At 46.0% G+C, this 27500-nt stretch overlaps 1 protein-coding gene across 1 annotated transcript in view; it reads left to right on the top strand.

Annotated features, from left to right (window-relative positions):
• LOC143287847 (uncharacterized) overlaps positions 1-27500 on the top strand; it is a 200786-nt gene that overhangs the window by 168861 nt on the left and 4425 nt on the right. The window contains exons 9-17 of the mRNA XM_076596086.1: positions 7970-8131; positions 11934-12020; positions 13576-13694; positions 15626-15730; positions 16523-16603; positions 20116-20203; positions 21309-21363; positions 22053-22160; positions 26399-26567. Of these exons, the coding sequence (XP_076452201.1) occupies positions 7970-8131; positions 11934-12020; positions 13576-13694; positions 15626-15730; positions 16523-16603; positions 20116-20203; positions 21309-21363; positions 22053-22160; positions 26399-26567 (974 nt within the window). The remainder of the gene's footprint in view (positions 1-7969; positions 8132-11933; positions 12021-13575; positions 13695-15625; positions 15731-16522; positions 16604-20115; positions 20204-21308; positions 21364-22052; positions 22161-26398; positions 26568-27500) is intronic.

Raw genomic sequence — 27500 nt, 5'->3', positions numbered from 1 at the left:
GTGTGTGTGTGTGTGTGTGTGTGTGTGTGTGTGTGTGTGTGTGTGTGTGTGTGAACGTGTGTGTGTGTGTGTGTGTGTGTGTGTGTGAGTGTGTGTGTGTGTGTTTGTGCGCGCGCGCGCCCGCGTGCGTGCATGTGTGTGGCTGGGTGTGTGTGCAAAAATGTCACAGCACAACATTTCATAAGAAACAAAAAGAAAAACTAACCAATCAGCCAATCAACCAACCAACCAACCGTTAGCGAAATCTACCAGGTATTGTCGCACTGACGAAGAAACACACAGATACATCAACAACAACAAAATCGATGGAACTGACCACTAAGATGTATCTATAAGTTTCTCCTGAAACACTTGAACTTTTCTCCAGTCCTACACTTCTCCCTCACTTTGTTGCTTGGAGGTGCATTGGCACTGAAGTCCCAGAAGGGGAGGAAAGGGGGGGTGGAGGGGGTGTGTGAGAAGCTGAATCATAGTTTACTCCACGTGGATGTGGACTGGGGGGAAGGGGAGGTGGGCAGTGGTGGGGGGTGGGGGGGTTTGGAGATGGGATGAATGCTGAGTTGTTGGATGCTGAACGTTTTGAAGTGGGGTTTTTTGTTGTTGTTTTTCTTCTTCACTTCCCTGACAGCTCACTTGGAAAACAAAAATATGAACACACTTTGAGAACTCGTCACACGCAATGTTTTTTTGTTTTTGTTGTTGTTGTTGTTTTTCACCAAGTCACTTTCCATCCAAAGACGGAAGTGAAACGCTCACGTGGCGCAATATTTTTAAATTCTCCCTTTTGCTGTTACGTCAGTAACGGACACAAAAGACGCTGACATGGAGTCCACCATGTGGTGTGATGTTTGTAGCCGACCTTACGACGAAACGGCGGGAGAGCATAAGGAAGACCCCAGTCACCTCAGCAGATTAATCAACAAACTAGAAACCGTCATCGACAACACCCTGTCGGGACGACACATCGAAGGTTTCCAGCCGAATCCGATGGGGCACCAGACGCACTACAGGGGTTTTCAAATGTTTCTTGCAGCCAACATAAACATCGCTCTTCTGCCATCTTTTCGAAGCAACAATGCATCAGGAGACCTTGTTTTCTTCGTGCCAACAGGGTTTGCTTGTCGCGTGGACAGGGAAGCTGTGGAGAGGGCGCTCGATGCCACCCCTGGTACCCATCTCTCGTCTTCCGGGGAAACCACTGAAGGTTGTGAGAAGACTGAAGACACCGAGAGTGTCCAGACGGCTTTTGACAGTCACACTGCAGATTCTGTAAGGGCGCCACGCGCTGTGGTGACCGGTGAAACAGACTCCGTGAAGATCACAGATTCCGGATCCCAAGACTCTGAGAAGACCACAAGCCCTGCACACGTTACAGATTCTTCGACAGCCCATGAGACGTCCCAGAAGACAAGTGGTGGTCGTGAAAACGTTCGTGGTCAGAGCTGGGATCAGCTGCCGAAGAACAATGGAAATGAGTCTGTTCTAAAGGTCATCTGGACAAACAGTGCCACCAGATACTTTCTGAACGAACTGGAACAGGCACGCGAGCGTGCATTCAAAGACCTGGTATTGTTCGCAGACACACGCGGTACAGTAGAAGTATTCACATCCATGACAGCAACATTATCGAGACAAGAATTGTTACCACCGGCCATCCAGTTTATGAACGTCGTCAACGAATACTTGAAGCAGTTTCTCCACAACAGAAGAGTACCAGAGGGGACTTGGACTTCTTGAGCAGAGAGCATCGTAAAATCTACAGAATTCACACCGTGTTCGTGCAGCAAGTGTCCTTCTTTCACTGGGTCAATGCCTATCGGTGTTTCGACGTGTATGGCACGTACGTCGATTTGCGAGTGTGGAGAAGTCCGATGGACCTGTACCTTACAGGTCACCTGGTTAAGGAGTTCTGGAAAATTGTGGCCATTAGTATGTGGGTGACGAGTTACCACATCAAGGAATGGATAGAATATCTGAGCACACGAGGACCTCGAAAACTAGACTCGTCCTTCCGTCGGACAACGAACGAGTGAAAGAACATTCCGAGGAGAATGACGTTCAGAAGGTGAAAGGAAGGGTTTCCTTTCTGCACCCCGGCTTCTCTGTGCATTTGCTTCAATGTTGCTCATCAATACTTGCATTTTTTTTTATCATAGTGATGGAAATAGGATTTCCGTTCTTCCCCCTGATACTTTGGAGCATTTAAAACATTTTCGTTCATTTATAGAATGAAACAGAGAGAAATAGGATTTCCGTTCTTCCCCCAAATACTTTGGAGCATTTAAAACATTCTCGTTCATTTATAGAATGAAACAGAAAGAAATAGGATTTCCGTTCTCCCCGCTGATACTTCGGAGCATTTAAAACATCCTCGTTAATTAATAGAATGGAATAGAAATGGATCCAGATTTTTTTATCGTTTCCCTTATGATCAATATCAGTGTTCTACTTATATCTTGTGGTGTGTTTTTACATGTAATAATTCGAATGTTATACAGAATATTTAGAAGAAGAATTGTTCCAGTGAGAGAGTGCACGCAGAAGTTGGGAGGTGGGAGGGGTGTTGGGGTGAAGGACGGTCTCCAGAAGACAGTATTTAAAGATAATCAAATTGTTCAAGTACAGGGCAAAGCAGACAAGGGACGAGATTTTCTCCTTCTCCAATTCGTAAGTCTGTAACAAAATGTAATGCTTTTAAAAAGTAAAATTTACCACGAGTTGCATTTTTGACTCACTTGTGTAAACAAAGTGAGTCTATGTTTTAACCTGGTGTTCGGTTGTCTGTCTTTGTGTGTGTGTGTGTCCGTGTGTCTGTGTGTCCATGGTAAACTTTAACATTGACATTTTCTCTGCAAATACTTTGTCAGTTGACACCAAATTTGGCATAAAAATAGGAAAAAGTCAGTTCTTTCCAGTCATCTTGTTTAAAACAATATTGCACCTCTGGGATGGGCGCAAAAAAAATTAAAAAAAAGAAGCCTAATTATATGCAAACTGCATTTACTGTTATATTTATATTTATTGTATTCTCTAAACTTGGCACTTTGACCTCTTAATCTGACACAACAACAAGAGGAGTCATAATTATCATTTTTTGTTCAAACAGGAACTTCTTTTGCTAAGCATGGAAGTTTTATTTATTTTGCAAACGTTTTGGTGTAGATAGTAAAAAAAGGGAAATTACTCTGTAATTAATACTAGGGGACTTAATTTATCACAATTGAGTCTTGAAGGCCTTGCCTCTCTTGTCTTAATTGTCATTATCACCATTCTTATTGCTTGAATAATCAGACCTCTTTTTAAAGCTATATCGGTCGAAGACAGTGACAGTCCTTTTGCACGAATAATCCTTGGTGTTTATATTATTGCGTGGACGGCCAGTATTGCAACGGGGAAAAACACCTGCCTCGGTAATCATAGGTGTAATTTGGTTCGAATTCCAAATTTTTTAAACTCTGCAGATTAACACTAGAGATATGAAGTATCAAATCATCGCAATTGTAATATAAAAGCCGAAATCCCTTTCGGAATAAGACATTTAGTATTCTGATACTTGCTGCATATTGATAGAAGGTAGGGTGTAGGGTTTAACCACGTACACCAATTGATGATATCAGTTCCTTTTTTTTTCCAGAGGTTTACACAACTTGGACCAAAACACTGTTTTTTAAGAGTGAAACAACCCCACCCCCCTCCCCCCAGCCTTCCCCCACCCGTCCCCACCCCCATCCCTCCCCCAATGTTTTAATTGTATGAAGAGGATAAAGTTAATTGACAAACAAACAAGAGTGAGTGTAAGAAGTACACAGAAAGATATTTTGAAATGTGTATCATTTTCTCCTAAATCCCTCTAGACAATCATAACGGGGGAAAAAAAACACCACAAGGTTTTGTCTGTGGTTTTTTCGTCCTCGTCTAAAGAACGCCATATCTGTTGACAAGGCTGGAATAAAGACTATTCGTTTTTTAAAAACGAACTGCATTTTTGATCAGACTTTTGAATGCGCATGCGTGTTGTGTAAAGTGTGAGCGTGTGACAGTGTGTCCCTGTGTGTGTGTGTGTGTGTGTGTGTGTGCACGCGCGCGCATGTGAGTGTGTGTGTGTGTTCGTGCGTGCTTGTGAAGTGATGAATTGCTAGTTCATATGTGCTTAAAAACATCATGAAGGACAACTATTGACTGACTTGATCATAAATGATCAAAAACCGATGTTGGAAAAAAAAAATCGAATTGCTAGTTCATCAATGCTTATAACTTATATTCGAGTAAAGGCGTTCAATGGTTTATTTATACATATTTAGAAGTAAACATATGGGGGTTGGGGGTGGGGGGGGGGGGGGTTGGGGGGGGGGGGTTGACTGTGTTCAATGTCAAGTTCAGAAATATTTGAAATCGACGCGGAAGAGGGGTTGACGATAGACATGTGATGTAAAGTCGATGCAGATTCTTATATAGCACATATCCTCGGTCGGAGACCAAGCTCAAAGCGCTTTAAAATTATGGTCATTTGCACAACAGGTTCCCTGCCTGTGTACAACCGACTGACGGCTGCCATTGGGCGCTCATCATTCGTTTCCTGTGTCGTTCAGTCAGATTGCAGGCACGCACACACATACACACTCAGACAGATATGTAACATTGTACGTGTTTGACCGTTTTGTTTTATTTACCCCGCCATGTAGGCAGCCGTATTCCGTTTTCGGGGTTGTGCACTCTGGGGCATGTTCTTGTTTCCTTAACCCACCGAACGCATCTTGTGGTTTAAAGTTCAGGGCTGTAACAGAGAGATGGATGGACAGATCGAACCCAGGCCCAGTGTAGATGGTTTCGCGTTGCACGTGCTGTGCACTTCTGGTTGGGGACATTGATTCTGTCGGCTGAGTTAGTTGATCCATGAGGGGGGTTGATTGATGTGTGTGTGTGTTGGGGCGTGGGGGGGAGGTGGATGAGTGAGTGAGTGTGTGTGTGTGTGTGATTGTGTGCTTATTTTATCTGTGTGTGTGTGTGTTCATGTGTGCGTGCGTGCGTGTGTGTGTGTGTCGGCCTTTCTGTTTGTATTTCTGTTTTTCAGTCGGACAGACTGACTCTCTTTCTCTGTCTCTTCTCTCTCTCTCCGGACCTAAAAGAAACCCTCCCTTCGGGGGTGAAGAACAGAAAGGAGGAATCTGTGCTGTGCAGACTGCGTACGGGGCACATTTTTTTTACTCATTCTTACTTGTTGAAGGGGGAGGAGGCCCCTCGATGCGTTCCCTGTGACGAGCCTCTCACCGTGAAACACGTGCTCCTTGACTGTTGGGATCTGCATGACGTTAGACGCAGACATTACACGGCGGTTTCTTTGAAGACTTTGTTTCGTGATGTCCCTCCGTGGGCGCTGATGGACTTCTTAAAAGAAGTGAACCTTTTTAACCAGATTTGAAGGTTTTAAACTATGGAAGTTTTTTTTTAACTTTGGAGTGGAAAGTTTGAAGTGGTGACTCGTTTTAATTGGTTGTTTTTTTTAGCCTTGTAGTAGTAATTGACGCGGCGATAGCCTTGAGATGGCCTTAGTGGTCGGCGAGGCTCGAAGCACCATAATTTCATTTCATTTCTCTCTCTCTCTCTCTCTCTCTCTCTCTCTCTCTCTCTCCACTGCTCTTTTTTTTTCTCTCTGTCTCTTTCCGTCTCTTCCAACATACACATCACCTTCCTTCTCCCCCCTCTCTCTCTCCCTCTCTCTCTCTCCCTCTACCTCCCTCTCTCTCCCCCCCTCTCTCTCTCTCTTTCTCTCTCTCGGTGCTCTTTCCATGCTCCTTTTTCTGTCATACTGTCTCTCTCAAATGAAGGAAAGAAACAAAAATAATCTGTCAACCTTTCTGTCTGTATCACTCGTTCTCTTACACATCACACACGCGCGCCTACAAAAAACAACAAACAAACAAACAAAAGACAAAACAAGTCACACCCAAAACACTCTGATCCCATCTAACAGCGATGGATGTGATTGCAGGACTCTGAAATTTATATTGATGCAGTTGATGCGGCTGATGTGGACAGTAATGTGTACCATATATATATACTGATGTGGTCATTGTGGAAAATGTTGGTGACGTGATAACAGGACCCTGTATATTGATGTGGACAATGCGGGACCAAGGTGGAAAATGTAGGGTCAATGTGGACAATGCGGGATCAGTGTGGAAAATGTAGGGTCAATGTGGACAATGTGGTGACAGGACCTTGTCTATTGTTGTAGACAATGTGGGCAATGTGGGATCAATGTAGACAATGAGGGGCCAATATGTACAATGTGGGTTCAATGTGGACAGCGTGGGATCAGTGTAGGTGACGTGATAAGAGGACCCTGTATATTGAAGTGGACAATGTGGGACCAATGTGTAGACAATGTGGGACCAATGTGGACAATGCGGGACCGTGTGGGATCAGCGTAGACAGTGAGGGCACAATGTGTACAATGTGGGACCAGTGTGGACAAATGTGGAACCAATGTGGGTGACGTGATAACAGGACCCTGTATATTGAAGTGGACAATGTGGGACCAAAATGTGGACAGTGTGGTGACAGGACCTTGTCTATTGATGTAGACAATGTGGGACCAATGTGGACAATGCGGGACCAATGTGGACAATGTGGGACCATTGTGTACAATGTGGGATCAATGTCGTCAATGAGGAACCAGTGTGTACAATGTGGGACCAATGTGGGATTAATGTGGACAATGTGGGACCTGTGTGTACAATGTGGGACCAATGTGGGATTAATGTGGACAATGTGGGATCTGTGCGGACAATGTGGGACCAGCGGACAATTTGGGACCAATGTGGATAATGTGGGATCAATGTGGACAGTGTGGGATCAGTGTGGGTGACGTGATAACAGGACCCTGTACATTGAAGTGGACAGTGTGAGACCAATATGTACAATGTGGGATCAATGTGGACAATGTTGGACCAATGTGGACAATGTAGGATCAATGTGGGATTAATTTGAACAATTTAAGATCAGTTTGGACAATGTGGGATCAATGTGGACAATGTGGGATCAATGTGTGGTTGATGTGGTTGGCAGGACCTTTGTATGTTGATGTGGACAATGTGAAATCAATGTGGACAATGTTGGATCAGTGTGGACGATTTGGGACCAATGTGGTTAATGTAGTGGGCATGACCCTGTATACTGACGTGGACAGTGTGTGGTCAATGTGGCAATGTGGTGATTGGACCTTGTATATTGATGAAAACAATGTGGGATCAATGTAGACAATGTGGGACCAATGTGGACAATGTGGGACCACTGGACAATGTAGGATCAATGTGGGATTAATGTGGACAATGTGGGATCAATGTGTGGTTGATGTGGTTGGCAGGACCTTTGTATGTTGATGTGGACAATGTGAAATCAATGTGGACAATGTTGGATCAGTGTGGACGATTTGGGACCAATGTGGTTAATGTAGTGGGCATGACCCTGTATACTAATGTGGACAGTGTGTGGTCAGTGTGGACAATGTGGTGACTGTACCTTGAAAATTGATGAAAACAATGTGGGATCAATGTAGACAATGTGGGACCAATGTGGGACTACTGTGGACCATGTAGGATCAATGTGGGATTAATGTGGACAATGTAAGATAAGTTTGAACAATGTGGGATCAATGTGTGGTTGATGTGGTGGGCAGGACCTTTGTATGTTGATGTGGACAATGTGAAATCAATGTGGACAATGTTGGATCAGTGTGGACGATTTGGGACCAATGTGGTTAATGTGGTGGGCATGACCCTGTATACTGATGTGGACAGTGTGTGGTCAGTGTGGACAATGTGGTGAGTGGACCTTGTATATTGATGAAAACAATGTGGGATCAATGTGGGACCAATGTGGACAATGCGGGACCAGTGTGGACTATTGGGACCAGTGTGGGACCAATGTGAGATCAATGTGGGACCAATGTGGATAACCTTGCGGGCAGGTCTGAGGAACCGACAGACGGGGTCCCACGGACTGAACGAGTTCTCCAGCCGCAGCCACAGTGTGCTGACAGTCACCATAGACTCGGAGACCCAGCCTGACACTGAGGATGAGAACCTGTACGTCACCAAGAGGGGGAAGCTGTCCTTCGTGGATCTGGCTGGTGAGCTGGTGGTGTCGGTGTTTGGTGTGGTTGTTGTTGATGTTGATGTGGTCGTCGTTGTTGTTCTTGTTGTTGTGGTGGTGGTGTGGTGGTGGTGGTGGTGGTGGTTTGTTTGTTTGCACGTCACCAAGAGGGGGAAGCTGTCCTTCGTGGATCTGGCTTGTGAGCTGGTGGTGTCGGTGTTTGGTGTGGTTGTTGTTGATGTTGATGTGGTCGTCGTTGTTGTTCTTGTTGTTGTTGTGGTGGTGGTGGTGGTGGTGGTGGTGGTTTGTTTGTTTGCACGTCACCAAGAGGGGGAAGTTGTCCTTCGTGGATCTGGCTGGTGAGCTGGTAGTGTCGGTGTTTGGTGTGGTTGTTGTTGATGTTGTTGTGGTCGTCGTTGTTGTTCTTGTTGTGGTGGTGGTGGTGGTTGGTTGGTTGTTTGTTCGTACCCAAGCGGGGAAAGCTGTTCTTTGCTGATCTGGCTGGTGAGGTGGTGTTGATGTTTGTTGTTGTTGTTGTGGTAATGGTGGTGGTTGTTGTTGTTGTGGTGGCGGTGGTGGTGGTGGTGGTGGTGGTAGTTGGTTGGTTGGTTGTTCGTCAGCAAGCGGGGAAAGCTGTTCTTTGCTGATCTGGCTGGTGAGGTGGTGTTGGTGTTTGTTGTTGTTGTTGTGGTAATGGTGGTGGTTGTTGTTGTTGTGGTTGTTTTTGTGGTAGTGGTTTTAATTGTTTGTTGTTGTTGTGGTGGTGATGGTGGTTGTGGTGGTTGTTCTTGGTGTGGTCGTGGCTGTTGTTTGTCTGTACGTCACCAAGCGGGCAAAGATATCCTTCGTCGATTTCGCTGGTGAGGTGGTGGTGGTCTTTGTGGTTGTTGTTGTGGTAGTGGTGTTTGTTGATGTGGTGGTGGTTGTGGTTGTTGTTGTGGTAGTGGTGTTTGTTGTTGTGGTGGTGGTGTTTGTTGATGTGGTGGTGGTTGTGGTTGTTGTTGTGGTAGTGGTGTTTGTTGATGTGGTTGTGGTTGTGGTTGTTGGTGTGGTGGTTATTGATGCTTGTCTGTACGTCACCAAGTGGGGAAAGATATACTTCGTCGATTTCGCTGGTGAGGTGGTGGTGATGTGTTTGTTGTTGTTGTTGTTGCTGTGATGGCTGTTGTGTGTCTGGACGTCTCCAAGCGGGGAAAACTTATTACTCAGTCTGGCTGGTGAGATATATTGTGATTTTTTTTTTTGGGGGGGTGAGTGTGTTATGTGTGGTGGTGGTGGTTTTTGTGGTTGTCGTTGTTGTTGCTGATTGTTGTGGTCGTTGTTGTTGTGGTGGTGGTTCTGGTTGTTGTCGTGATGGTCGTTGTTGTTTGTTTGTTTGTATGGCACCAAGTGAGGAAAGATGTCTTTTGTCGATTTGGCTGTTGAGATGGTGGTGTTGGTTGTTGTTGTTGTTGTGGTGGTGGTGGTGGTGATGGTTGTTTTTGTGCTGGTGGTGGTGGTGATTGTGGCGGTGGTGGTGGTAGTTGTGGTTGTTGTGAAGGTTGTTGTTGTTGTGATGGTTATTGTTGTTGTGGTGGTGGTGATTGTGGTGGTGGTGGTGGTGGTAGTTGTGGTTGTTGTTGTCGTGGTAGTGGTGGGGGTGGGGGTTTCTTTGTACGTCTCCAAGCGGGGAAAAGCTGTCCTTTGTCTGGCTGGCTGGTGAGATAAATTGAGATTGTGTGTGTGTGTGTGTGTGTGTGTGTGTGTGTGTGTGGATATTGTTGTTGTTGCTGCTGCTTATGTTGTGGTCGTTGTTGTTGTGGTGGTGGTGGTTGCTGCTTTTTGTTGTGATTGTTGTTTGTTTGTATGTCACTAAGCGTGGAAAGCTGTTCTTCGTCAATTTGGCTGGTTAGGTGGTGGTTGTTGTTGTTGTTTATTGTTGTTGTTGTGTTTTGGTGAATGTGTGTGTGTGTGTGTGTGTGTGTGTGTGTGTGTGTGTATGTGTGCGTGCGTGCGTGCGCGTGTGCGCGTTCGCGTTCGCGTGTGCATGTGCGTGTGTGTGTGTGTGTGTGGTGTAGTGTAGTGAAGTGTAATGTGTGTGTGTGTCGTGCGTATATATGTATGTGTAGATTCATCATGCAAACACATAGTCCAACAAATACATAGTTACCAGAAAAGAAGACGCGCCAAAGATCTGCAGTGTTGTAATGTTCTGCAAGCACGCACTGTATAATTATTACGATGACGTCGGCAATCTCAAAGGTGATTTTTCCTTGTATGTAGGTGATTGTGCTATGCACAGAATCTAACACAGACTTGTGATATAACATTCATAATGGCTTTTTCCTCGTGTGTATACGTGATCATGCAATGCATAGAATCTAATACACACGTGTAATATAAAGTTCATAGAGCTGACGGCCGCAATAGCCGAGTGGTTAAAGCATTGGACTTTCAGTCTGAAGGTCCCGGGTTCGAATCTCGGTAACGGCGCCTGGTGGGTAAAGGGTAGAGAATTCTCCGATCTCCCAGGTCAACATATGTGCAGACCTGCTAGTGCCTGAACCCTCTTCGTGTGTGTATACGCAAGCACAAGATCAGAAAAGCACGTTGAAGATCCTGTAATCCATGTCAGCGTTCCGTGGGTAATGGAAACATGAACATACCCAGCATGCACACCCCCGGAAACGGAGTATGGCTGCCTACATTGCGGGGTGAAGACGGTCATACACGAAAAAGCCCACTCGTGCACATACGAGGGAACAAGTGAGGTGCAGCCCACGAGTATCAGTATCAGTAGCTCAAGGAGGCGTCACTGCGTTCGGACAAATCCATATACGCTACACCACATCTGCCAAGCAGATGCCTGACCAGCAGCGTAACCCAACGTGCTTAGTCAGGCCTTGAGAAAAACAAAAAACAAAAAATAATTTTAAAAAAATAATAATAAATTAATAATTTTAAAAAAACAACCACAAACAAAAAAAATTTTAATAATTTTTTTTTGTAATAAAAAATATATAAATTTAAAAAATAAAATAAAATAAAAAGAAATAAATAGATAAATAAATAAATAATAGATAGATACATAAAAAAGAACTACTAATACTAATAATATTTATAAGGCGCAAAAACTTGATGAAGTCAACTATAAGCGTACAAAAAAAAAAAATAATAATAAAATAAAAAATAAATAAATAAGCAGCTCACGAACGAAGAAGAAGAAGATATTCATACGGCTTTTTCCTTGTGTATTTACGTGATCGTGCTAGGCGCATAAATCCAGCACATGCGTGTGATGTCACCTTTGAATTTTTGACTCACTTGTGTAAACAAAGTGAGTCTATGTTTTAACCCGGTGTTCGGTTGTCTCTGTGTGTGTGTGTCCGTGTGTCTGTGTGTCCGTGGTAAACTTTAACATTGACATTTTCTCTGCAAATACTTTGTCAGTTGACACCAAATTTGGCATAAAAATAGGAAAAAGTCAGTTCTTTCCAGTCATCTTGTTTAAAACAATATTGCACCTCTGGGATGGGCACAAAAAATATAAAAAAAGAAGCCTAATTATATGCAAACTGCATTTACTGTTATATTTATATGTTTTTGTATTCTCTAAACTTGGCACTTTGACCTCTTATTCTGACACAATAACAAGAGGAGTCATTATTATCATTTTTTGTTCAAACAGGAACTTCTTTTGCTAAGCATGGAATTTTTATTTATTTTGCAAACGTTTTGGTGCAGGTGGTAAAAAAAGGGAAATTACTCTGTAATTAATGCTAGGGGACTTAATTTATCACAAGTGAGTCTTGAAGGCCTTGCCTCTCTTGTTTACGGTTGTTTTCCATGTTGTCCATCAGGGAGCGAGAAGGTGAAGGATTCCAATGGCGCCGGAGGTCCGGGTATGCTGGAATCCAACAGCATCAACAAGAGTCTGCTGGTGCTGGGTAGGTGTATGTGTGTGGGTGTGTGGGTGGAGGGGATGCGTGTGTGTACGTATGAATCAGAATTCAGAATCAGAATCAATTTTGATGTCAGTTAAACCTTAACAAGGTTTGTTATAAGACATGCATATGCAAAGCTGCAATGTAACACACACACACACACTAAAGGCAAAACATACTTCTACTACTACTACTGATAATAATAATAATAATAATACGATAATAATGAATGAATAAATAGATAAATATTAAACAAGAGATTGAATCACTGTATGAGTGTGGATGTGAGTGGGATGAGGGTTGTGTGCGTGTGTGTGTTTGTGTGTGTGTGCGTGTGTGCGTGCGTGTGTGTATGTACGTGTGTGCGTTTGTGTCTATGTGTGCGTGCGTATGCATGTGTGTGTGTGTGTGTCTGTGTGTGTGTCTGTCTGTCAGTCTGTCTGGGTTCTCTACTTCAATATGAATTCGCTTACAGCTTAGTCTTTCGTGAAGGACTGTGACTCTCAAAAACTGCACTGGCTCTTAGTGCTGCAGCCTTCGAGGTTTGCAGGCCTTTTGGGAGACCATCCAACCAACACTTACTGTCCTAAACCCTCTTGGTCGAGAGTGGTGATGACGGGCGCAATAGCCGAGTGGTTAAAGCGTTGGACTTTCAATCTGAGGGTCCCGGGTTCGAATCACGGTGACGGCGCCTGGTGGGTAAAGGGTGGGGATTTTTACGATCTCCCAGGTCAACATATGTGCAGACCTGCTAGTGCCTGAACCCCCTTCGTGTGTAAATGCATGCAGAAGATCAAATACGCACGTTAAAGATCCTGTAATCCATTTCAGCGTTCGGTGGGTTATGGAAACAAGTACATACCCAGCATGCACACCCCAGAAAGCGGAGTATGGCTGCCTACATGGCGGGGTAAAAACGGTCATGCACGTAAACGCCCACACGTGTACATGCGAGTGAACGTGGGAGTTGCAGCCTACGAACGCAGAAGAAGAAGAAGAAGAAGAGAGTGGTGATGTTCCTTGTGCAAGGTAGCCCAGATAGTCGGGAGAGCAATTGCCTCCACTGCCGTTCTGATGGAGTGGAGTGATGGCCTAGAGGTAACGCGTCCGCCCAGGAAGCGAGAGAATCTGAGCGCGCTGGTTCGAATCCCGGCAAAGTCGCCAGTATAAATTTTTCTCCCCCTCCACTAGACCTCGAGTGGTGGTCTGGACGCTAGTCACCCGGATGAGACGATAAACCGAGGTCCCATGTGTAGTGTGCACTAAGCGCGCGTAAAAGAACCCACGGCAACAAAAGTGTTGTCCGTGGCAAAATTCTGTAGAAAAATCCACTTCTATAGGAAAAACAAAAATAAAACTGCATGCAGGAAAACATACCCCAAAAAACGGTGGCGCTTTCAACGTAGCGACGTGCTCTCCCTGGGGAGAGCAGCCCGAATTTCGCACAGAGACATTTCTTGCGACAAAAAACAGTAATACAAAAATACAATAATACAATGGTCATAGCGGGACACGACTGATTATCGTACATACATGTACGTGTCCTTTACCTGTGCAGGTAACTGTATCTCTCACCTGGGGGACGCCAAGCGGCGACAGGGACACATCCCCTACCGGGACAGCAAGCTGACCAAACTGCTGTCTGACAGCCTGGGGGGCAACGGTATCACCCTGATGGTCAGTGGGTGGGTGGGTGGGTGGGTGGGTGGGTTGTGTGTGTGTGGGGGGCGGGGGGGGGTATATGTGTGTGTGTGTGTGTGTTTGGATGTGCGTGTGTTGTATATGTGTCTGTTGGTGCGCGCGCGCTTGTGTATGTATGTGTGTGTGTGTGTGTGTGTGTGTGTGTGTGTGTGTGTGTGTGTGCGTGCGTGCATGCGCGCGATGCGACAGTGTAAAACGGATATATTAATTTCCATCATTTTTTCAACAACAACAGAGAACTCGAATCGCCTGTGGACCACAATAATAATGAAACGCAGATCGAGTTTGCTGGACGTATTACGTTTCTTTTTCTTATGGATTTTTTTTCTTTTTTCAGTTTTACGTCTTATGAATATATTTTCCCACACGTTTTTTTTTTTTTTTTAAAGCGTCCATTTCACATCCACCCCCACCCTCCCCACCCCCACCCTAGCCTCCACTTCCCCCTTTCAGATTTGCTTTCGTTCCCAGCGTGGAAGTGGATCCGCTTGAGATGTCTTTTTTATATTTAGTTGAAATCAGAGCTGTTGAATTGCACGGCCTTTCCCGGTGCAGTCTGACGGTGAAAGGGGCGGCGCCGGGTGGGTAGGTGGGGTGTGTGTGTGTGGGGGGGGGGGGAGCGGATGAGGAGGGGGTAGTATCACGTGGCACTGCATAACTTGCCGTGTGGACAGAGAGGGGGGAAGGGGAGGGGGAGTGTTGATGTGCATAGTCACGTGCCCTTGTCGAGATCCGTGCCACCAAAAAAAAAAAAAGCAGATGCCATGAGCACTTTCCCACCACCTATTAAACTCACTCAGTACGGCCAGTCCTCTCTTCTCCTCTACACAGACCCCTCGGATGTCCAGTGGGTGTCTGAATGACCCAACCTTTAGCTTCCGTCGTAAGAATTGTGGTATTCTTTGTCAACATTCACCTCTTCAGTATAAGAGCCTTCCTCTTGCAATATTTTGATGATGGTAATTGGGGTGAAACGCTGTTAACGTCGTCTCTTTCGCCGTTCGTATGGAAAGAGTTAAATCTTACCTTACATCGACGGAGCTTTGAGGGCTGGGTTGCAAGTTGGTGATCTTTTAGCAGTGCTGGGGTTTGCTTTCCGGTGAGAACTGTCGTGAAGTCGGTAACGTCAGTGCAAAGAGTCTGGAACGGTGAAAGGTAAACTCTTGGGAGAGCTGGACAGTCCAGGGTCTTCAGAGAAGAAGCCCCCCCTCCCAGCCCCTCCCCGTCCCCCTAGCCCCCCTCAGTCAAGTGTTTCGGCCCTTGACGCTTTGAGCAGCATTAGTACTGGATATCGTGCCATAGAAAAGTTATGAATTATTATTATTATTATTCTAAACTCTTAGCAAACTTTGGGCTACTAAGATCGTTCATGCAATCCAATCCTGCCAGGAACCAGGTGCATTGCTCGGACGGAAGAGCCTGGTATGGTCGTAATCCCGTTACTGACTGTGTGTAGTGTGGAACTGACCGATTCCATAGTTCGGCGTGTGTGTGTTCGTGTGAGTTTGTTTGTGTGTGTGCGTGTGTGTGTGTGTGTATGTGTGTGTGTCTGTCTGTCTGTGTCTGTCTGTTGTACATGTGTGTGTGTGTGTTGTGTATGTATACGCGTGCGTGTGCGTGTGTGTGTTCGTGTGAGTTGTATATTCGTGTGTGTGTGTGTGTGTGCGTGCGTGCGTGCTTGTATGTGTGTGTGTTGTATATTCATGTATTCATGTGTGTGTGTGTGTGTGTGTGTGTTGTGTATTGATGTGTGTTGTGCATTTATGTATCCGTATGTGTGTTCGTGTGTGTGTGTGTGTGTTGTGTATTGATGTGTGTATGTGTGTGTTGTGCATTTATGTATCCGTGTGTGTGTTCGTGTGTGTGTGTGTTGTGTATTGATGTGTGTATGTGTGTGTGTGACACAGATCGCCTGTATCACGCCATCCTCGGCCAACATCACGGAGACGATGAACACCCTGCGCTACGCCAGCAGAGCCAAGAAGATCAAGTCCAAACCCACCGTGAAAATGGTGAGGCGGGGTAGGGAGGGTGGGGGGGGGGCTGTGGGAGGGGGGCTGTGTGTGTATGGTGGGGGGGGGGGGAGTGCGGAGGGTGGGGGGGGTGGGTGAATGAATGAGAGGTGGGGTTTGAGGCGTATTTCTGGTTGTTGTTGTTTTTGACTCACTTGTGTAAACAAAGTGAGTCTGTGTTTTAACCCGGTGTTCGGTTGTCTGTGTGTTTGTTTGTCTGTGTGTCCGTGGTAAACTTTAACATTGACATTTTCTCTGCAAATACTTTGTCAGTTGACACCAAATTAGGCATAAAAATAGGACAAATTCAGTTCTTTCCAGTCATCTTGTTTAAAACAATACTGCACCTCTGGAAGGGTACCCAAAAAAATGAAGCCTAATTATATGCAAACTGCATTTACTGTTATATTTATATTTTTTGTATTCTCTAAACTTTGATCTGATATTCTGACCCAACAACAAGAGCAGTCATTATTATCATTTTTTGCTCAAACAGGGACTTCTTTTGCTAAGCATGGAATTTTTATTTGTTTTTGGAAACGTTTTTGGTGCAGATAGTAAAAAAAAAGGGAAATTACTCTGTAATTAATGCTAGGGGAGTTAATTTGCTTTAAACTGATCTTTCTCATCTTAAACATTTCATTTGGAAATTATACTCAATACGTATACATAAAAAGCTTGGAATTTTTTTTTAAAGTGTATCACAAGTGAGTCTTGAAGGCTTTACCTCTCTTCTTCTTCTTGTTGGAAGCGGTTTCGGGGGTAGTTTATGATATAATATTATGCTCACAGGACCCCAGAGAGAAGCTGATCGTCAACCTGAAGCGGGAGATCAAGGTCCTTCGCAACGAGAACCATTATCTACGTCAGCAGGTGGGTGACACTTTGTCTTGTGGTCTAGTTGGATGGTGTTTGTGTTCACCTCTTATTACCCTTACATCGTTCTCGTGTTGCGTGGTGTGGGTCTGTCCGTATGCATTGATTGACAGTTTCCTTTTTTTTTGTTTTTAAACTGACGACGTCTTGTTTTGTGTGGCTTTGTTTTGATAAGTTGTCGTTTCTCTGTGTGAATGTCTGTCTGTCTGTCTGTCTGTCTGTTTCTCCCCTTCTCTCTCTCTCTCTCTCTCTCTCTCTCTCTGTCTGCCAGTGTGTGTGTGTGTATGTGTGTGTGTGTGTGTGTGTGTGTGTGTGTGTGTGTCTGTGTGTGCGTGTGTGTGTGTGTCTGTCTCTTTGTCCTGCCCCTCTTACACCTCCCCTCTGTGTCTGTCTCTGAGTCTGCCTGTCTTCCTGTCTGTCTGTCTGTCTGTCTGTCTCTCTCTCTCTCTCTCTGTCTGTCTCTGTGCTGTCTGTCTGTCTGCCTGTCTCTCTCTCTCTCTCTCTCTCTCTGTCTGTCTGTGTCTGTCTGTCTGTCTGTCTGTCTGTCTCTCTCTCTCTCGCTCTCTCTCAGTTCTGATATTGGTGGTTGTTTTTTTTAATCTCTGCCCGCGACCTGTCTTTTACCACCGCCACCACCACCCCACGCCCCCCCCCACCCACCCACTCCCCGCGCCCCCCGCGCCTCCCTCCCCCACCCATCCCCCTGTGTTTTCTCTGTCCCCGTATTTATTCTGCTTCTTTTGTTCCTTCCTTTCTCTCTCTTGACAGGAGGACGAAACACCGAGCTAATAGGCTTACAAGGCGTGCCCCCACCCCTCCCCCGTCCCTTCCCCCCTCCTAACACCTCCTCCCCCCCTCCAAACACCTCCTCCCCCCCTCCTAACACCTCCTCCCCCCCTCCTAACACCCCCTCCCCCCCTCCTAACACCTCCTCCCCCCCCTCCTAACACCTCCTTCCCCCCCCCCTCAACCTTCACTATCTCTGTCCCCGCTTCCACCACGCCCCTTTCTTTCTGTTGTTGTTGTTGTTGTTTTGTTCGTCGTCATCTTCGTCTTGTTGTCTTTTCCTCCTCCTTGGCATTGACTGAAAACGACGTGCCAGAAGTCTAGACCCCTTTAGAGAGGTCACTGATTCGTTGAACAGGCACAGCATACACGATACTGGTCACTCGGGGACAACACAGTATTGATTTACAGCTCTTTTTTCTTTTTTCTTTTTTTTCTTTTTTTTAATTTAGTATGTGGATGTACGCTGGATCGTATGTACGCTTGGCGAATGTATGCCACGACTCGACAAAATGGCGGTGAATGAGTTGACCCGAAAGAGCAACGTCAGTGCTTTTTTTTTTTTTTTTTTTTTTTGCTTGCTTGCTCGTGTGCCCATTTTGTTAGAGTGAAGCATGTTGAAAGATTTAATTGGTTACACATTTGGAATCGATCCCAAGCAAGTTTAAGTTGTTTTTGTTGTTTTTTTTCGTTTTTTTTATGATACACTACAGCAAAATAGTAGTATCTGATTGTTCAGTAAGCCATTGATGTTATATTAGAGTCGATTGGAGACAAAGAATTGTGCATGATAAGGTTTGCCGGTGGCTAAGTACTGATTATGTACATTACGTTCTTTCTCGAGGAGCAGTTTACATTTGGATAGCAGTTTGTCAAAAGAGAGTGTCGTGGACGGATTGCTAAAGATGTCATATTTGTTGTCCTCAAGAAGCGACTGACGTCATGAACAGGGCAGTGAGGTTTGCACGTGGGTTCTTTCACGTGCGCAGAGTGCGTGCAGCACGTATGGACCTTCGTTTTATCGTTCCGTCCCAACGTGTTTTTTCTTTCTTTCTTTAGTTTAACATCTTTTCACTGTTAAACACACAACTCCCAAAGTGTGTGTGTGTGTGTGTGTGTGTGTGTGTGTGTGTGTGTGTGTACGCTAGCTTGTGCATACGCGTGAACATGTGCGAGCTTGTGTGTGTCTGTGTGTGTGTGTGTGTGTGTGTGATGTTTGAATTGTTTTGATTTGTCTCCCTTTTTTCCCGTCCTCCCTGCATGGTCCTATGGCTCTCGGCTCACTGGGTTTCCACAGAAAGGTCCCTGTAGGCCTAAAGACAAAAACACACCAACCATTCTGTGTTGGTGGCTGTGTCCTTTTGACACCAGCACTCTGATGGGCCAGCAGCAAAATGGGAGCTATGTGATCAGTGGTTCCTACACTACGATAGGGATTAATCAATAATTGTTTCTGCTTGACCGCAACGGGAATTCATTTACAGCCTAGTCTTTAGTGAAGGACTGTGACTCACAAACTAGGAGGCAAGATTGCACTGACTCTCAGTACAGAAGCTTTGGGGGGGACTAGTTGGCCTTTGGGAACCATCCCAACACAGACTGTCCTAAAGCCCACTTGGCCTTGAGAGTTGGAATGTGAACTTGGGCAAGGCACCCGCCACTTTTACCAAATCCTAGCTAGATACCCGGGGCAGCAGTTACGTCCTCTTCTGTTCTGAGCCAGTTGCATTGCTCGGCCGGAAGAGCCTAGTATGGTCGTAACTGTGTTACTACAGTCGTAACTACTAACTGTGTGTAGTAATGGAACTGACCAATGGCGTAGTTCGGTCAGCGTAGGCATTTAGTCACGTGTAACTGTCAAAAAGCTAGAACCAAGCAATGCAACTGGCGCCTCTGGGGCCTATTCAAGAGACCATCGTGCCTGCGGATAAATTAACCTTTACTACCTGCGGAGGGTGACTGCCCACGAGGCATAGGTGAACATGACGGATTCTTTTGTAGCATCGTTTTTGTTGAGGGGAAAACGAGGCGTGCTTTGCGGATAGCCCGTATTTTGCTACCCCTCTCGACAATGCTCTCAGAATTGTGTTGCAGTGAGAAGCAAAACGTAGAGCATGCGCAAGATGGGAATCACCGGGGATTTTCAGTTATGGACGAAGTGCACCGCGCGTGTCTTGAACACGAAGACAGCTTAACTCACTCAGTACGGCCAGTCCTCTCTTCTCCTCTACACAGACCCCTCGGATGTCCAGTGGGTGTCTGAATGACCCAACCTTTAGCTTCCGTCGTCAGAACTGAGGTATTCTTTGTCAACATTCACCTTTTCAGTATAAGAGCCTTCCGCTTGCAATATTTTGATGATGGTAATTGGGGTGAAACGCTGTTAACGTCGTCTCTTTCGCCGTTCGTATGGAGAGAGTTAACCTTCACGTTGAACTGTATCCGCGGGTCCCTACAATGTTGATCAAAGGTAACATGAAGGCAAAATGAATTTTGTCTTGATTACGGCCCCAGCTGAGTAGCCAGTTGCATTGCTCGGACGGAAGAGCCTAGTATGGTCGTAACCCGCTACTAACTGTGTGTTACTGGTATGGAACTGACCAATGGCGTAGTTCGGTCAATGTAGGCTTAGTCAAAACGTTAGAACCAAGCAATGCAACTGGCTCCAACCTGTTACAGTCGGACACTGACTGACAATCAAACATATGTCTGTGTGTCCACAGCTGGACTTTCCGGCCAAGCCCAAGGGACAGCTGCAGAAGGAGAACGACGAGAAGTTCATGAAGTTCATGAAGGAGCAGAAGGAGAAAGGTCAGTTCGTGAGTCTCCTGTGCCAAAGGTTAAAGGCCATAACAATCCCATAGCCTGTTGCGGCCTTGGGGAACAGTGAAATAGGTTCGGGTTTTTTGGCAAATTTTAGAATGAGTTGTTTCTGTTTTTGTGAAAGAAGCATACAAACATCCTAGCAAGCGTACACACTCGCGCGCACGCACGCGCGCGCACACACACACACACACACGCACGCACGCACGCACACACACGCACACACACACGCACACGCACACACACACACACACACACACACACACACACACACACACACACACAAATTACATGGTTCCTTGGCTCCTTGATTTATTAATGAAATAAAACTGCCGGCGATTGGAAAGCGATGCAGTGTATGTGTCTGAGGATGTGTTCATAATCTATAGGTTAACGTCAAAAGGTTCCACAGCCTCTTACGGCCACAGAGGATGTGAATGTATGCACACTGTTGTCTAGAGCTCAGCATAGGAAGGCGGGGCCCAGTCCTCTCCTTCTGCCGTTTTAACTCACTCAGTACGGCCAGTCCTCTCTTCTCCTCTACACAGACCCCTCGGATGTCCAGTGGGTGTCTGAATGACCCAACCTTTAGCTTCCGTCGTCAGAATTGTGGTATTCTTTGTCAACATTCACGTCTTCAGTATTAGAGCCTTCCGCTTGCAATATTTTGATGATGGTAACTGGGGTGAAACGCTGTTAACGTCGTCTCTTTCGCCGTTCGTATGGAGAGAGTTAACCCTTCAACGTCTGAAGGAAGATGATAAGAATGGAACACGTGACGGAAGGGGTTTGTAACAGATTTCGTGTCCAAGATTTTTTTTTTTTCTTTTTTTTTTTAACCACATTGACCAAAATGACACGCGATTTACTAGTAGAGACTAAAGAATGAAACAGGGATGAATTAATTAATAAACGATGAAGAACAAAAAAAGGAAAAAGAAATAAAGTAAATAAACTAAACAAACCAACAAGAAGGGATGTAAAAATCATTTGAAGAAAAGGGTGGAGAGAGAGAGAGAGGAGGGGGGGGGGGGGGTTGAAATGATCAGATTTGCATTTACAAATTGTGGAGCGCCTTTCTTTTCTTTTTCAGAGAGCGGATTGTACGAAATGCTTCAAGAGTATATGGTTGAAAACGAAAACTTGAGGTACGTTTGATTAAAGTGTAGATATATATATATATACAAGTGTGTCTATATATCTGTATATATATATATATATATAGAGAGAGAGAGAGAGAGAGAGAGACGTTTTGCTCTGGCAATGAGGTTGTGATGTAAACACTGGATGGGCACTAGCTGTCCACTTCAGAGCATTATTTGCCTGTTTAGCATTTTTAAATGTTTATTGTGTGTGCCTTTGAAAGGTTTTTTGTTTGTTGTTGTTGTTGTTTTTTTGTTGTTTTTTGGGGGGGGGTTTCCCCCCTTTTTGCTTTTTTGTTTTTGTAATACGGGCTTGACCATTCAAGCGGAAGGGCTGACATCCATAATACAGCCGTAAGAAGCATGAAGTATGTTTTCTTTTTCTTTTTTATTATTTTTTATTTATTTAAAGAATTGTTTAACAGAGTCCAGTGTTTTTACACAGCGGAAAGCTCGATTCAGTTGGGCAGTAACCTTTTTAATATAGTTTTGTGTTGAGCATTTGTATGGTTTGACAGTCCTGATATGGCCCTGTGTGCGGTCAGCTGGACTATAAGCAACAAGAATAAGAATAACCTTTTAGTATAATAATCATAACGCTGATCCGGTTGGCTGGACTTGTTAACAAGCTGGCAACAGTGTCAACAATCAAAATGCCAAACGACTGTGTTGTGTTGGGTTGTGTGTGTTCCAAGGGCGGAGAACTCCGAGATGCACTCGATGAGGGACCGGATTCGTCGGGAACAGCAGTTGCTCTACAGGGAGAACGAGAAGCTGATGAAACGGGTGGAGGAGATGGAGAGGTAAGGGGGCATGGGGCATGGGGGTGGAGGCTGGGGGAAGGTAAGGAGGGAGGGGGATCTGCGGGGGGGTGCGAAAATGCTAATTTGCTGCCCTTTGTTGGGGTGAGGAGGGCGGGGGGCGGGCGAAAGTAGTGACTGTTTGTCTTTTATTGGTGGGGTCAGGAATGGGGGGGTGGTTAGTGATGGGGGCGAAAGTAGTGACTTGTTGCTGTCCTTTGTTTGAAGGTGGATGTGAGGGGTTGGGAATGTGAGGAGTCTAAAATAGTAAATAGCTGAGGGGTGGGCGGGGGGTTAATAAATGAAAGGAGCTGTCCTCTGTTGAGGGTAAGGGGCTTATGGATGGGGGTAGGGGAGGGTGCAAAAATAGTAACTGGCTGTTCTTTAACAAATAGTAAAGAGTGGTAACTCTCTCCATTCACAAGGTACACACAACTTAAGTCAGTGCTGCTTTCGCTACCGATTCAGCTAGCACACAGGTAAACAAGAAAGGCAAGGCCTTCAAAACTCACTTGTGATACACATTTTTTTAAAAATCCAAGCTTTTTATGTATTGAGTATAATGCATTTATTGTTATATTTATATTTTTTGTATTCTCTAAACTTGGCACTTTGATTTGATATTCGACCCAACAAAAGATCTGTCATTATTATCATTTTTTGTATAAACAGAAACTTCTTTTGCAAAGCATGGAAGTTTTATTTATGCAAATGTTTTGGTGTAGACAGTAAAACAAGGGAAATTACTCTGCTGGGGAACTTAGTTTGCTTTAAACTGATCTTTCTCATCTTAAACATTACATTTTGAAATTATACTCAATACATAAAAAGCTTGTTTTTAAAAAAAAAAAAGTGCATCACAAGTGAGTCTTGAAGGCCTTGCCTCTCTTGTTTCAAAATGTAATGTTTAAGATGAGAAAAATTAACTCCACTAGCATTACAGAGTAATTTCCCTTTTTTACTCTCTGCACCAAAACGTTTGCAAAATAAATAAAACTTCCATGCTTAGCAAACGAAGTTCCTGTTTGAACCAAAAATGATAATAATGACTGCTCTAGCTGTTGGGTCAGAATATCAAATCAAAGTGCCAAGTTTAGAGAATACAAAAATATAAATATAACAGTAAATGCAGTTTGCATATAATTAGGCTTCATTCTTTATTTTTTGTGCCCATCCCAGAAGCGCAATATTGTTTTAAACAAGATGACGAAATAACTGAATTTTTCCTATTTTTATGCTAAATTTGGTGTCAACTGACAAAGTAGTTGCAGAGAAAATGTCAATGTTAAAGTTTACCACGGACACACAGACACACACACACACACACACACACACACACACACACACACACACAGACAACCGAACACCGGGTTAAAACATAGACTCACTTTGTTTACACAAGTGAGTCAATAAAAGGTACATTGGAACAAACCCAGACACTTCCTCAAAAAAAGAAAGCACCGGGCCTGCCCTTATACCGATCATTTGACATGTGCACACAGCAGCAAAGACAGAAGAAATGTGCCAACACAAATTAGCTTTTTATTCAAGACTGGCATAGTCTCTTTAACCCTGAACAAGCCACACAGAACACATGGACAATACAGAACAAACACATGGTTGCCTCGGTGGTTTTTCAACTGGAAATTAACAAATAATGAGGCCAGGAGATGAAATCATTAACAAATAGTAAAGAGTGGCTGTCCTGTGTTGGGGTTGGCGGTGGTGGTTGGGGGTGACTGTGGTAACTACCCGTTCTTTGTCGGGGTGGAGTAGTGGTTATGGATGGGGGTGACAGTGGTAACTACCCGTTCTTTGTCGGGGTGGAGTAGTGGTTAGGGATGGGGGTGACAGTGGTAACTACCCGTTCTTTGTCGGGGTGGAGTAGTGGTGAGGGATGTGGGTGACAGTGGTAACTACCCGTTCTTTGTCGGGGTGGAGTAGTGGTGAGGGATGGGGGTGACAGTGGTAACTACCCGTTCTTTGTCGGGGTGGAGTAGTGGTTAGGGATGGGGGTGACAGTGGTAACTACCCGTTCTTTGTCGGGGTGGAGTAGTGGTTAGGGATGGGGGTGACAGTGGTAACTACCCGTTCTTTGTCGGGGTGGAGTAGTGGTGAGGGATGGGGGTGACAGTGGTAACTACCCGTTCTTTGTCGGGGTGGAGTAGTGGTGAGGGATGGGGGTGACAGTGGTAACTACCCGTTCTTTGTCAGGGTGGAGTACTGGTGAGGGATGGGGGTGACAGTGGTAACTACCCGTTCTTTGTCGGGGTGGAGTAGTGGTGAGGGATGGGGGTGACAGTGGTAACTACCCGTTCTTTGTCGGGGTGGAGTAGTGGGTAGGGATGGGGGTGACAGTGATAACTACCCGTTCTTTGTCGGGGTGGAGTAGTGGAGAGGGATGGGGGTGACAGTGATAACTACCCGTTCTTTGTCAGGGTGGAGTAGTGGTTAGGGATAGGGGTGACAGTGATAACTACCCGTTCTTTGTCGGGGTGGAGTAGTGGTTAGGGATGGGGTTGACAGTGGTAACTACCCGTTCTTTGTCGGGGTGGAGTAGTGGTTAGGGATGGGGTTGACAGTGGTAACTACCCGTTCTTTGTCGGGGTGGAGTAGTGGTTAGGGATGGGGTTGACAGTGGTAACTACCCGTTCTTTGTCGGGGTGGAGTAGTGGTTAGGGATAGGGGTGACAGTGGTAACTACCCGTTCTTTGTCGGGGTGGAGTAGTGGTTAGGGATGGGGGTGACAGTGGTAACTACCCGTTCTTTGTCGGGGTGGAGTAGTGGTTAGGGATAGGGGTGACAGTGGTAACTACCCGTTCTTTGTCGGGGTGGAGTAGTGGTTAGGGATGGGGGTGACAGTGGTAACTACCCGTTCTTTGTCGGGGTGGAGTAGTGGTTAGGGATAGGGGTGACAGTGGTAACTACCCGTTCTTTGTCGGGGTGGAGTAGTGGTTAGGGATGGGGGTGACAGTGGTAACTACCCGTTCTTTGTCGGGGTGGAGTAGTGGTGATGGATGCGGTTGACAGTGGTAACTACCCGTTCTTTGTCGGGGTGGAGTAGTGGTGATGGATGCGGTTGACAGTGGTAACTACCCGTTCTTTGTCGGGGTGGAGTAGTGGTGATGGATGCGGTTGACAGTGGTAACTACCCGTTCTTTGTCGGGGTGGAGTAGGGGTTAGGGATAGGGGTGACAGTGGTAACTACCCGTTCTTTGTCGGGGTGGAGTAGTGGTGAGGGATGGGGGTGACAGTGGTAACTACCCGTTCTTTGTCGGGGTGGAGTAGTGGTTAGGGATGGGGGTGACAGTGGTAACTACCCGTTCTTTGTCGGGGTGGAGTAGTGGTTAGGGATGGGGGTGACAGTGGTAACTACCCGTTCTTTGTCGGGGTAGAGAGTGGTTAGGGATAGGGGTGTCGGGGTGGAGTAGTGGTGAGGGATGGGGGTGGGGTGAAAGTAGTAACTATCTGTCCTTTGTTGTCGGGGGGGTAGGGGTGGGAAAGGATATGTGTAGTGTCGGTATGTGCGGGGCATACTGCGGTAGTGTTGAAGTATAGGTAGACATGGACATATATGAGTATATAGACGTAGACATATAATTATACGTGTATATTATAATATCCATTCCTCCCCCTCGCCCCCCCCCTCCCCGCCCATCACCCTCCCAAGAACCGCTGATGCAAAATGTCTGTAACCCTCACAGAGTATGCAGAACAAAGCCAGCTCCAGGATCAGTTGTCCACACTGTCGTTAATCCATTCGTTATCCATGCGGTAGATTGCTTTTTCTAACGTGTGTGTGTGTGTGTGCGTTTGTATGTGTGTTGCGTGCGTGCGTGTGTGCTTGCGTGCGTGTGTGCGTGCGTGCCTGTGTGTGTGTGTGTGTGTGCGGGGGCTTCCTTTTCGAAACATTTGAGTGCATGGACTTATTTAATTTGACGTCGTAGGTACTTAGTTTAGCAAAGAGGGGAAAAGCTAATGCACTTTATTCACCGAGAGAGAGAAGAAGAAGAAGAAGAAGAAGAAGAAGAAGAAGAAGAAGAAGAAGAAGAAGAAGAACAACAACAACAACAGCAACACCAACAACAACAACAACAACTACTACTACTACTACTACTACTACTACTACTACTACTACTACTACTACTACTACACACTAACGAACTGTGTTGAACGACACCACAAACAAAGAAACAACAAACTGAAAGGTGAGCGTGTCGTGTGGTGCGGAAACCCTGCAGGGTGATGTCCCAGAACCCGGGCCTGTGGTCCATGCACCAGCCGCCCCACCGGACGGACGGCTACGGGCACTACGACCTGGTGTCGCCCCGCGGTTCCCCGGTTGCCGCCCCTGCGCAGGGCCCGGGATTCCACAGCGGTCACAACAAACACCCTGGACAGGGGTCCTTTGTGAGCGGGGTGGGGTGGGGTGGGGTAGGATGTGGTGGGGTGGGGTGGGGTGGGGTGGGGTGTGGTGCTGTGGTGGGGTGTGTTTGGTGTGGTGGAGTGTGGTGTGTTTGGTGTGGTGTGGTTGGTGTGGTGTGGTGTGGTCGAGGGTGTGGTGTGGTTGGTGGGGTGTGTTTGGTGTGGTGTGGTTGGTGGGGTGTGTTTGGTGTGGTGTGGTTGGTGGGGTGTGTTTGGTGTGGTGTGGTTGGTGGGGTGTGTTTGGTGTGGTGGAGTGTGGTGTGTTTGGTGTGGTGTGGGGTGTGGTGTGTTTGGTGTGGTGTGTGGTGTGGTGTGGTTGGTGGGGTGTGGTTGGTGGGGTGTGTTGTGGTCGAGGGTGTGGTGTGGTTGGTGTGGTGTGTTTGGTGTGGTGTGTGGTGTGGTGTGGTTGGTGGGGTGGTGTTGTAGTGTGGTGTGGTGGGGTGTGTTTGGTGTGGTGGAGTGTGGTGTGGGGTGGGGTGTGGTTGGTGTGGTGTGGTTGGTGGGGTGTGTTGTGGTCGAGGGTGTCTGGCGGTGTGGTGTGGGGTGGGGTGTGGGGTGGTTTGGTGGTGTTGTGGTCGAGGGTTTGTGTGTGGTGTGGTGTGGTGTGCGTAGTGTGGTGTGGTGCTGTGGTGTGGTGTTGTGATGTGGTGAAGTGTGGTGTATTTGTGTGTCTGTGTGCTTGCTTGCTGCAAACCCCAGTGCACGTGGCAGAGCACGGCAGGAGGAAGATGTCAAGTGTGCATGAGGGCTTCTCATTTCTTTCACTGACACTCCATGTTGTGTGCATCATGTGGGGTTCTCATTTCTTTCACTGACACTCCATGCTGTGTGCATCATGTGTGGGGTTCTCATTTCTTTCGCTGACACTCCATGTTGTGTGCATCATGTGTGGGGTTCTCATTTCTTTCACTGACACTC

Source organism: Babylonia areolata, chromosome 12, assembly GCF_041734735.1.
Source record: "Babylonia areolata isolate BAREFJ2019XMU chromosome 12, ASM4173473v1, whole genome shotgun sequence".
NCBI lineage: Eukaryota > Metazoa > Mollusca > Gastropoda > Neogastropoda > Buccinidae > Babylonia > Babylonia areolata.
Note: the sequence above shows the minus strand (reverse complement) of the source record. Positions and strands in the feature narration are given on the sequence as shown.